The following is a 12806-nucleotide window of genomic DNA, read 5'->3' on the forward strand; positions in this document are numbered from 1 at the left end:
TTTCACAAGATGATAAAAATGTGGCATTGCATGTGGGAGTTCAAGATCACATACAGTTCTCAGGTTAACTGGGTTAGAGGGCAGGATATACTTTAGCCAGGGTGTATAGATGCATTTTGTATTAATTTTATTATAAATTCCTATGTCCATATTCTTAATAGAATTTTTATGTAGACAGTTTCCAATGTTCTCCACTGTACGTCATGGTGCTGGAGCATTCTCACAGCTTGTAAAATTTCAAGAGAGGAATAAAAATTTATAACATAAAACCTTGACTGGAAATGCATGCAAATGTTATTATTTTAATATTTTGCCATCAATCTCCTACTGCATTTCAAAAGGAATGATGAGGCGAGAGAATGAAAAGAGGGAAGGAGTTTGAAAAAATGATTTATTTTTCAAGAAACTGATCTGATTAGTGACGGTTCCGAGGTGCTTAAACTTACTGACGGTTGCTAACAAAAGCTGATTTTACTCTTATTTTAACCTTAACCTTCTGCTTATTTGAATAACTTTTAAATTCCATGACTTGTCTACTGGAGAAACTGCCAGCTGTGCAAATATATAGACAGAAATTCATTTGCCGTGCAGGATCAGATTCCTTTGTTTTCTTTACCAAGTAACTGTTATTATACAAAACAACCATCTAGGTATGTGTGGAATAATGAAAATGTCACCTGTCAGTGTAGACTTACATCTTCTGAATACTTAAGACATTGGATGTGAGTAGTAAGTGCTTTTTTCTAACATTGTTAATAATTAGTCAGTTGCTGCTGCTTTAAATGCTGTAGAAGAATTCAAGTCACATTGATACAAGAACAAATCTGGCAAAAAAGATGTTTGGATTCAAAATCAAATTAGGACCAGGTTTGAGCGTAGAATATGTTCCAGAAACATTAAGACCATTTCCTTCCTGTGTTTCAGTAGTAACTTGTTGGAAGCTAGTTGTGGTTTGTGTCTCTGGGGAAACTAAGACCATCCTATGATTTCCTCCATCAGCTTTGTAACAACTTGCAGGATTACTTTGTTATCAGAATAGACTTTATATTAAAGATTGACAAAACTATTATAAGGCAATTGTTAGTGATTGGAATCTGATAATTTCTGTGAACAGGAACAGGACTTAACATGATTAGATGTGGTTAAATTGTTCAGATTAATGCAGGTTTAAGCCTTTTTTAATTTTAGCTAATATTTACTGCCAACAATCAAATATTCTTACAATCCATGTTATTTAAAATGCTGAGAGTGTATTAGATAAGCTGCTTGTGGATCGAAATTGTGCTGCATGAGAAATGCATGAACATTCAGATGTAATTATTTTCTAGATTTATAGAGGAGTTAATCTGTAAAAACACAAACTGGTTAATATTTTTGTTAAAATAACAAATAAAATAATTTCATATGAACAGATGAAGATATTGTAACTAATATGCCATGCTGTAATTGCAACTCATCAGATAAACGAGCCCATCTGGCAGTAAAGCAGCCACTATGCATAACTTAAATGATTCAATTTAATTCGAGAAATTTGGAATGCTGTAAATTTCAAATGCTAATTATTAGGAAGCAAAATTTGACTAACTTGTGAAACCATATTCACTCCATTCGTTTATGTTCTTGAACCAGGTGCCAATTGCATTCAGGAAGGTAAGCAACTAACTCTTTGCCAAGCTTTTACCATTCCCTAAAGCTATGAACTGTTCAGGAATAATTCTCCCCTGATTTTCGCATCACCCAATATTCATGTTGCTAAAATAGAGTGTTCAACAGTGTGGGGATTTCAAATTCTAATTGTTAGTGATAGAACTCATGTGAATAATTTTGTTATTAGTTACAGTACTCTTCCTCCTGCTTAAACAGCTTGGGTATCTCATTCTGTTCAACATTTCTGTTAAATTAATGCATTCTTAAAACTAGGTTAACTACATCCAAAATGTACATTTTATTAATGTAAACATTAAGTCCCATAGTTAAGTCATACCATAATGACTAAAGGTTTAAAAATCATGTAATTATTTAATTCAAAGAACATATAGAACAATTTTAGTGGAGTTTTGTCAAAATATTGATAAAAAATACTTGCTACTCCAAAAAATGTTTGATTGATTGGTATTTTTTCAGAATTTGACTTCAATACTTTAAAATAAACACATAATAATATTGTATTACACAATGTCAATGTCTACTTTTGCTTCCAAAAGAGGGCTTTATTGAGTGTCAGAATTTGGAAAATATTCCTTTCCTCAACGGTGATAAAATGGCATTAAAATTCATTCCTCCCAAGAAAAGTACAACTTTTTCACAATGGAAAATGGTCATTTCTCCTTCACATAAACAAACGCCAAATGTATTACTGCAGAAAGCCTTACACTTCTCTACGTAATGTCCATTACCTCTACTGACACATTGGTCCTAGCATTGCAGTCATCTGTCACAGAAAAAGTGAACATCTGCGATTCCTTTAAAGAAACCTTCCAGATGAGAAGTCCTGCAGGAGAAAGGCTGGCATCCTTGGGCCCAGTATCTATGTTGAAAACAACAGCAGATCCTTCAGGGTCTGAAGCCAAGAACTGGTAGACAAAATTTTCACCAGTAAAAGTCTGAAGCCTTCCTTGTGAAGCTTGAAATATTGGAGGTTGATTATCTGCAAAAATAGTTGATCATTTTACTTCATACAGAAACAAATTACAGAACAATCAACAGTTGATACAAGACAGATTTTAACCCTGAGGCAGTGGAGCTGAAAGGATCACACTGCTGTGAGCGTGGTCCATTTCTAGGGCCAGGTCACATTATTTCTATGTCTTCTTGTTCTCTACGTGTTCTGAATAGGAATTCTACTACAGCTTATTGCAAGGTTTCCTAAACTTTTCAAGCCGTGGAACCCTTAATAACCTCCCAAGAATATCGGGGAACCCCAAGTATTCTCATAATGTTGACTCTCCCTATTTAACCACAAAATAGGTGCAAAAACAGAAATCAAATGCAAACAAGTTTTTTCTAGTCGTATCTATGCATATATTCATCTGATAATAATCAAAATTTCTCTGATTAACAATGTATAAATCTTAACCTTTGTCATTTTTAATGGGAGATATGTTGGAAAGCTGATTCAGACATATGTACCTCTCTCTCCCTCTCACACTTGTGTGTCTCTCTCTCTCTCACATTCACCTCTCTCACTCACCCCTTTCTCTTCCAGACACACTTTCTCACAGCCACCCTCACCCCTCTCTTTCACACACTCACTTCTCTCCGAGGTCTGAAACCCCTCCCTCAGTCTTTTCCTAGAGGTTCGTTGTTGGCCACGGGCTTTTCTGCCCAGCAACAGTGAGATGTCAATAAATCAAACGGGCCAATCAGAGCAAGGTCTCTCAAAGCAACGGATGCTGAAAGGCTTTTGAAACTTTGCGTGTTGGAACCAGCGTTTGCTGGTAATGTAGCGGCTGCCATCTTTGCAAACTTTCTGGAAACCCTTCATGGACTCCAGTTGTGGAACCTCTTTCTCATTGGCTCCAGCTTGGCACAATATTGGTCAGCCAGCAGAAACTTACACCAAAATCTTGCTGCCATTCACGCCGGCAGGATTTTTTGATCCTGCTGAATGTGCACCCCACTGTGGGTTTCTCAGCAGTGAGGGGTACGATCAATGGGAAACCTCATTGACAATGGCGTGACCATACAATCCAGCCACCAGCGAGCAGCTCACAACATCCCACTGCCGTGAAACACACCGCAGAGAGGGAGAAAAATCCCACCCTTAGACTACGGTGGTAACTGGGTACGGTGGAGTAGGACAATCATAGTAGGATGGAATTAATGCTTCGTATAATATTTATTGGGATGCATTTTTCTCAGAACAGTGCCAGCACTGTTGGCCTCAACAATGGGGACAATTTTCTGACCTCACTGTGCCTGGCGCAGATCGCTGATCCTCAAAAATTACGCGTGGGCCTAAACATTAGTTCTGTGCCCTGGACCAAATGTTTTGCAATCGTTCCAGCCCCTTTCTATTGGAGCAAACCGATCATGCCCAGAAAGGGCGCGAGGCAGATTAGCATGAGATTGACTTGATTTCCATCTCATTAGCAAGTTTAGCACGTGATTGTCCCCCCCCCACTCCCAGAATGCTCCCACCTCTCCGGCAGGATGTTGCACGGGCGCAAATCAGTACTTGTCTCCACTAGCGGAGACCAAGCATAATGGCCATGCTGGGGGCTTCAAAACTATTGAAGCTCCGGGTAGTTGGGGGCATGGTTGGGCAGTGTCCATTGGGCAGTGCCAATGTGGCAGTGCCCAGCTGGCACCCTGGCAGTACCAGGTGTGCCTGAGTGGGGGCTATGACAGTGAGGGGGTGGGGGGGGAGGTGTTGTGCAGGGGTGGAGCATGAAGGGGGGCATGTCAGGGGGACCCATTGGGAGGGCCCAAATGCCATTGACCAGTGTCGGGGAGAAATTGGGGGCACATGCCACCGATTGGGGGGGGGGGTTGCCTTAATATCCTTGGAGGGGGAAGGAGGAAGACAGACTCCCTTGTGAAACGGCACCTGTGTGCTCTGCAGCCGAGCTCACTGTTCTGTTTAGGCCCTGGCTCACAGTACTGACTTGCAACTCACCATTCCCCCAAAAAGTTCAATTGCAGAGTGGAGCACACCTGACGGACTGGTGTGGATTGCTCCGGCATTCTCGGTATTATGACATTTAGTTTTTTGGGGGGAAAATTCCGCCCATTATTTTTACAGCAAAAGATGGCTCAATGTCTTGCCTTTTCATTAATGTATAAATAATCAAGATGGAATTTCCTATTACAGCGCTCTGAATGGATGTTGGAAATCCATATTAGGAAATTAAAAACTTCTACTCTAACTATTTTACTAAGATTCACGTGATGTTACCTTTTTTGTTGATGTTGGAATTCTTCCAATGAGGAGTAAAATTAATTTAGTGCATGTTCTGTTTAGGAAATCTGGTTGGCATGGATTAGTTGGGCCGAAGGGCCTGTTTCTGTGCTGTATTTCTCTATGACTCTATAGATCTAATTGTTAGAGTGGGTAATATTAGATTTGATATCTGGCATCACATAACCATAGCCGAACACTGGTAAATTTAGATTCTGTTATAATATATCTCAACAGCCAGAAATGATGCAACATGAAGTAACTTACTTTCATTAACGGACCACTCAAATTTGGATATTTCTGGTCTGCACAAAAGGCAAGTGCTCGTTGGATTTGGATCCCCTGCGCCATAACAGAGCCCATCAATATTGCATGTTTGCTCCTGGAAAAAACAGTAGTACAATCGAAATGCAAACTTATACAGCATATTCAAATACATGCCTTAAAGGGCATGGCTAAGATATTTTTGTATAGTGAGTCAATCCGCATAGCCCAAGAGTGACAAATCTACAAAGATGTTGTCTGCCATATCTACAAACTGCTTATAAAGTGACGTGGCTGACAGTTGTGATAAACATAGTGGTCAATTCCTTATGCAACGCACACAACAATGTGCATACTATTTACTCACTTTGGCAAAATATCCCATGACACCTTTACCTAACAAAAATCTATTGACCAGTCAGTATTGAAGATTTCAACTGACATCGCCTGCACAACTTATTTGAGCCACGAGCTGTGTGTGAAATAATTGTTTCCTGAACTCAATCCTAAAATACCTAGCTCTAATTTTTCAGATTATATCCTTGTGTTTTGGGTTCTCCCCCAGAAGATGTTGTTTCTTTGTATGTTTGCTATCATCCTTTCACTGGGTCAAAAACCTATGTGCTGATATAATTCTGATACACAGTAAGAGTTTTAACAACACCAGGTTAAAGTCCAACAGGTTTATTTGGTAGCAAATACCATTAGCTTTCGGAGCGCTGCTTCTTCGTCAGATGGAGTGGAAATGTGCTCATGTGAGAGCACATTTCCACTCCATCTGACGAAGGAGCAGCGCTCCGAAAGCTAATGGTGTTTGCTACCAAATAAACCTGTTGGACTTTAACCTGGTGTTGTTAAAACTCTTACTGAGTTCACCCCAGTCCAACGCTGGCATCTCCACGTCATAATTCTGATAGCCAGGTCATTCAAGATAAAACCCTAATTTTGTGCATTTTATGAAATCTTAATGACAGAGTTCTACATCATACACCTCCAACCTCAACAACCACAGTTTCACAGCACAGATGTTTCCTCAGTTAACGCCCACCACCTTAATAGAATTAAATACTCAATTAATACACAATCAACACTGAGAACTGTGATGCTTGCCTTGCCTGTGTTGATTATATTGATGGCATGGTGGGACATGAAGGATATTTAGATATTGCTATTTTTTTACATTAAAAAAAACACTATTGCAAACAATTAAGAATAAATTAACGCAGTGTTGATAATTTTGTTGTAGCATGAATTACATTTAATTTGCATATTTTATTAACAGTGGGATATTTTAAATCTGTAATTGCCACAGTTCCCCTCTGGGTGGTGACCTAAATTGGTAGTTCTGAATTATTCAGAAGTGTCAAAAATTGTTATCTTTGTACTAAAAGAGTGCTGAAATTCAACATACATCAAACTGATTGTCTGATCATTTCATTCTGATTTGTACTCATGATTAAGTAGCGAACCAGGATAGCAAAAGAACATCAGCATCCAATTCATCTACATATAGGGCAGAATTCTGCCATTTCACCTGTGTTGGCAGAAGCAGAAAATCTAGTGGGAACCAAAAAATCGGAAATGTGCCAGTGTAAAATTATGTTGCAATTCTCCCAGTGGCGGGATAATGGCGGGTCGGTCTTCCCACTGGCTGATGACAGGAATGCCATTTTCATTCATTTGCATCTCATGAACGCTCATTATTACAGTTGCCCGTTGGAATTAATAGTCTCAGATCAAAGTTTGAAAAGCTGCACAGTGGAAGGCAGGAATGCAGTCTTGGAATGTGAAGAGGACACAGCTAAATCAAATCTGCCATCCCAAGAGTGAAGGGAAGTCATGGGTTAATAGCTCAGCCTTCAAAACCATTAATGCAACAAAACCACCTCCAAATTCCGTGGCCTAGAGCTCGGCTCCTCCCTCTGCGACTGGGTCCTCGACCCCCTAATCCATAGACCGCAATCAGTAAGGATAGGTAACAACACCTCCTCTATGATTATCCTCAACAGCAGTGCCCTCAGCCCCTTACTATACTCCTTATATACCTATGACTGTGTGGCCAAATTCCCCTCCAACACCATTTTCAAGTTTGCTGATGACCCCACTGTTGTGGGTCGGATCTCAAACGACAACAAGACGGAGTACAGGAAAGAGATAGAGAATCTGGTGAAATGGTGCAACGACAATAATCTCTCCTTCAATGACAGTAAAACAAAGGAGATAATAATCGACTTCTGGAAACATAGTGGAGGACATGCCCTGTCTACAGCAATGGTGAAGAAGTGGAAGTGGTCGAAAGCTTGAAGCTTCCCGGTGTTCAGATCACCAACAATGTGTCCTGGTCTCTTCACCCCGACGCCATAGTTAAGAAAGCTCACCAACACCTCTACTTTCTCAGAAGGCTAAGGAAATTTGGCATGTCCACTACGACTCTCATCAATCTTCACAGAAGCATCATAGAAAGAGTACCAGGGTAAGATAGTGAGAGGAACAATGCAATCTAAGCTGACAAAGTTTAGCTGCCCCACTTCTGCCACACATCTCTGATTCACACCGTTACACATTCAGCAAACTTTCACCATTCTGGTCTTCAATATATGTTTTCAGAGAGGAGGCAAAAGTGATAATGGATCCAGTGGTCTTGGCAGTTTTTCTCAGAATCTTCATTTGATGCAGGAGGCGAAAGAGGGAAAGGCTCCAGCAGGAGGCACTGCATGGGGGACATGGCCAAGGGGGGCCTGAGCATCAATAGAAGGCTGAGGAGACCCAGACAGCAGAGATAACTTGCCACACCATGGATCTATTGTCCACGAGACTCCTACCTACACGTTAATGAACTGCAGTGCAGGGCAATGCTGCGATTGCCCAGTTATATTGTTTGCAACATGTCCAAATGCTCTGAGAGGACGTGGATTACGAGGCTTCCCTTTGCCAGTGATCATGAAGGTGACAGCAGCACTCAATTTATTTGTCTCTGAGTCTTTCAAGAGATCAACTGGGGACCTGTGTGGCATATCTCAGTCTGCAACACATTGCTGTATTAAGGAGGTGACAACGTCCTTTACAGGAGGGCCCATCATTATGCAGACTTTGCTCTGAACATTGCCAGCTCAGAATTAAATGCATTAGCCATGCTTAGAGCCAGCCCAAGTAATCATAATGAGACAAACTAGCAACGTGATCGTCATAAGCCATTACAGCAGATGGCCAGATATATATTTTTATTGATGGCCTCATTATGAATGCTTGGCTGAACTCCAAGTTTGGCATCGAGTAGTATGGGGGCATGGGGGGCGGGGGGTGGGGGGTGTGGTGGGGGGTGTGCAGAGGGAGGGGAAGATATGGAGGGCATTGGGGCTAGAACATACAATGGAGTGAAGGCTTGAGGGCCTGACAGTCATGACTACAACTAAAAGGAGATGGGCCTCATAGTCTGCCATCCTCACAATTTGTCCACCTGTAATGCTGCCTTGAGCCTACCTCCGGAGGTCATGGGCCCATCTCCTCTGCTTGCCCTGCCTCACCAGAACAAAAATATTTAAGCTGGTGTCTCCTTAAATGAGAGGGATTTGCAGAGTTAGAACTTGCCTGATTCAAGCTTCCTCTTCATGAACTCCCCTTCATGAAAATCTGACACCACTTCTTCCATAAGCTTTCATCTGTCCTAAGTGACATTGCTAATTCTTGGAGCCTTTCTTCCTTAATCAGAGACCATCGACTTGGAATTGTCCTGATTGTCATAATTTATGACTTTTAATAGTTTTACCATGTGCTATGGCTGAAACTAGATACACCACTCCAAGTATGTTTACATAGCCATCATGCTTTTAGAACAGATACCAGGAAATGCTTCTTTACCCAGGGAATTTGGAATTATTGATTAGACAGGGTAATAAAGGCCAGTCACAGCTAGAATTGTAAAGACCTGCTGCTCTCAGAATCAGCCTTTATTATTCATTGGAGGTGCAAAAAAGTTTGAAAAAAACATTATTGAAAATCATACAGATGGTGCCACCTTCCCCTGTAGAACCTGATGTATTCAATCATGGTCCTGATGACAGGCCTGTTTTTATGGGCCTTGCGTTGCCTTATTTTAGCTGCTGTAAAATACTACTTTTTCCTCAAGACTGATGCCCAAAATATGCAGCAGACAATGAAAAATTGCAGATGATTATGTTGTTAATTACGGATTTCAAAATGACAGATGGGACTCCAACTTTAGCACCTTCAATGTTATATTATTGGAGACTGGCGCAATGACGTCAGGTTGCTAACCCAACATCATCATGCCAAATATTTGTCAGTGCTGTGGTGGGATGGGGTCAGTGCACACAATTTGGGAATGTAAAATCCAGCCAACAATTTCTGGTCTTACCTTTAAAGTACAGAGTCCGTTAGAGTTTGGCTCACAAGTTTGACAAGCTCCATCAAATAATGTTAAGAACTGAGAGTTGCTGTATGTGTAGCCATCATTTGAAATCTGTCAGAGAAAACAAAATCCAATCACATTTCTGTTGACACAAGACATTTATATTCCCACTAGATTGAGTAATTTTATAATTTGACACTATTGCCTGCTTTATACATCATTTGTGTCCACACATTATGGTTCATGACTTCAAAGAATTTGGTGGAAAATAAAGCTTTGGCAATAACAAAAGCTACACGGGATTCTGGCAGCGATTTACTCCTATAATGGCCTTGTCTCAGTATCCACAAACATGGTCATTAACATATTATTGGGGCAGGTGATTGTGCCACTCGCAGCACAACAGAGTACCCACTCAGAATAGAAGTGTCTTAGCATTTCTTCAAATTTGTTAGAACTGACACGAACAGGTGGAAACCCAACAGCTCTGTCTTCTGCTCTAAATCCCAACGCCTCCAGCAGAAAGGCAGTTCTGGGTTCCTGCATCCAGAAAGTTGTAGTTGGAATCATTAGCTGCCACAATGCAATTTAAAAGCAAATGATTGAAAAAAGGAGCCCCAAGGATCCTGCAGCAGCCATCTTAAAAGCTTTTTTGTGTCCAATTTTAAAAGTACTGTCTGAAAGTTCATTTGACATGACATGCCAGTACTGGGCGTGACAGTAATTACTGTCATTATGTAAGCAAATTCAGCAGCTATTTTCTGGGTTGGATAAATAAAACTCGCGGCCATCCACTGTCAACCTGGAAAAAAAGAGGCAGTCAGGAGTTGAAAACAGGGAAAGCCACCCCACTGGTCTGCCACCCTCACCGAGGCCCAAAGCTGACCTGACACTTTATTCAAGCAGACTTGCAACAGGTGTAAGGCTGCTTAACTACGGCAATCATTATTGACAGTGGGTTCTGGGGTTATATCGCTCTCGAACGCTGTTCTCACTCAGAATCACCGATGTACTGAGGCACTGTTGTAGAAAAGCGGCCCAGTCTTCATGGAGAAAGGAATTCCTTCCTTTTTCAGAATAACAGAGCATACTTGCTCCCCAGCCACATTTCCTGCTAATATCACCCAGCCAACTGATCCTGGCTGCCCTGGTCCCTGTGACTTAAAAACTGAGTGCCAAATCATTGGCGACTCTTTCCCCAAAGCAAATAAGATAATGGGCCTTTCACTAAATATAAATTCCTCTTCCAACCAGCTCCAACAGCACAACACTTCTCCCCATTGATTCAGATCAGTGGTGAGATCCTGGAAAATATTTTTCATCTGCAAAGGAAAAACCAGTAAAACTTGGAAATGAAGAGTAGGAGTGAAGTTTGTCCGAACTGGTCTTGTATACCTTAAAATGGAAGTCCAGTACTATCAATGCCAGTATCACTGATTTTTACTGGGATTTTAAAATTTCAATTGTTTTTTTCCTTCTGGGGTCTTGGGAGCTTCCTCTCGATGAAGGTAAACATAGGGCCCTATTTTACCATATTGATTCTAAGTGCTGGACTTGAAACTGGGAGTGTTTCAGACCCCTCTTCCCCCCTCCCCCCTGCACTGATCACAGGCAGAGTGGCAGCGGACCCCCCTTTCACCCCCCCCACCCCCCGCAACTGATCTCAAGCAGAGTGGCAGCGGACCCATCTTCCCACCCATCCGCCCCCCGGCGATCCCAAGCAGAGAGCCGTCGGACCCACCTCCCCTCCCCCACCGATCTCAAGCAGAGAGCCGTCGGACGCTTGGCACTTACTTCCTCACTAACCCTTGCTGATTGAGTGCCCGAATTGGACTTATATGGAACATGTCTGTTTTGCGCCGATTCCGGATGGGCGAATGCGGTGGTCAAGGGGGAAGTGTCGGTAAAGTTGTGCGTGGAGCGCATTAAATCAATTTAAATGCATGCAAATGCATTTAAATGGCCATTGCACTTGGTTGTAGCACGGTCCTCATCGCGTCCATTTTCGGGCTTTGGTAAAGGGGGAACTGCCTCGGAGACAGGCGTGGATCGCGCTATTCTCCTCACGCCCGACTTTACCAAGTTTGCACGCCCGGAAAACGGGCGCAACGCAATGGTAAAACCTTGTCCATAGTCAATGAAATTGGTCATTGCCCCCAATATCTCAGCTCAGACTTTAGCCAACTGAGATAAAGAGTATTTGAATACGAAGATCTCAACTTGAGACTAAGGGTCATGATTAACCAGGCAGCAGTGATCAACATGCTCCTTATTCTTTGGAGACTTGGCCAATCTATAGCAGACACCTCAAAGCACTGGAGAAATACTACTTGTACTGCCTATGCAAGATTCTCCAAATCCGGTGAAAAGAAAGGGCCCAGCATTAAGGGACTAATAATTTAAAACCAGTTCCACAGGGCAGGACATATCATTCGTATGCCTGACACCAGACTCCTACAGTAACTGCTCTATTTGAATTTTGGTAGTGGCAGGAGAATCCCAGAAGGGCAATGGAAGGGCTTTAAGGATGCCCTCACAGCATCACTGATGAGGTGAGAAATCTCTGCTGACTCATGAGAGCACCTGGCTTGTGACTGACAAAAAATGGAGAAGATTTGTTTGGGAAGGCACTGAACACACCAAGAGATTTCACTGGGAACTTGCAGCCTCTTTGATGGTGATCGTGTCTCACACATTGCTCCTCAGTGAAGCTGAGGTCAGGTAAGTGCTTCCTGAAGGCCTGCTGAGAGAAAGGCCTCCTGCAAAGTTCCCCCCCCACTCCTCTCTGTATTCTCTGCTCCCTCTTGTATTCTTCATTGTTCCTCTTTGTACTCCACAACAAAGGCAGGCCTACTTGAACATGTCATGACTGCAATAAAGCTGTTTCAAAGGCAGAGAAAAACAATCTAGCACCAACTAAAATTTATCAAAAGTTAGAATTCAGTTGTTGAAGGCAGATAATAGGCAGAAATAAAATGCAGTTAACCAACAGCCTAAAGGGACAAAACAGCAGCTAACCTGTACAGTGATGATAGGCCCTTTAAGTAGTGGTGCTGTAGGGTCACTGCTGCCTGCTAGCACAATGATTTGCTGAGCGAGTTTGTCACATACTAATTCAGCCACTGGGGTAAGTTCAATTCCAAAAAAGAGTCCCACAACAAGCACAGGGCCCTTACTTAAATATTATAATGAACATTAGCTTCCAACATGTGACCTGGGCACATTTGGAGGAGTCCAATCCATAACATTGGCAGCACAGAATGAGTCTGTGTA

The 12806-nt window shown here is 41.9% G+C and overlaps 1 protein-coding gene across 1 annotated transcript in view; it reads right to left on the reverse strand.

Annotated features, from left to right (window-relative positions):
* Window positions 1-12806, reverse strand: part of vwde (von Willebrand factor D and EGF domains) — a 252680-nt gene that overhangs the window by 74197 nt on the left and 165677 nt on the right. The window contains exons 20-22 of the mRNA XM_078238337.1: window positions 9540-9644; window positions 5168-5282; window positions 2397-2647 (exon numbers count right to left, since the gene is read on the reverse strand). Of these exons, the coding sequence (XP_078094463.1) occupies window positions 2397-2647; window positions 5168-5282; window positions 9540-9644 (471 nt within the window). The remainder of the gene's footprint in view (window positions 1-2396; window positions 2648-5167; window positions 5283-9539; window positions 9645-12806) is intronic.

Source organism: Mustelus asterias, chromosome 2 (assembly GCF_964213995.1).
Source record: "Mustelus asterias chromosome 2, sMusAst1.hap1.1, whole genome shotgun sequence".
Lineage (NCBI taxonomy): Eukaryota > Metazoa > Chordata > Chondrichthyes > Carcharhiniformes > Triakidae > Mustelus > Mustelus asterias.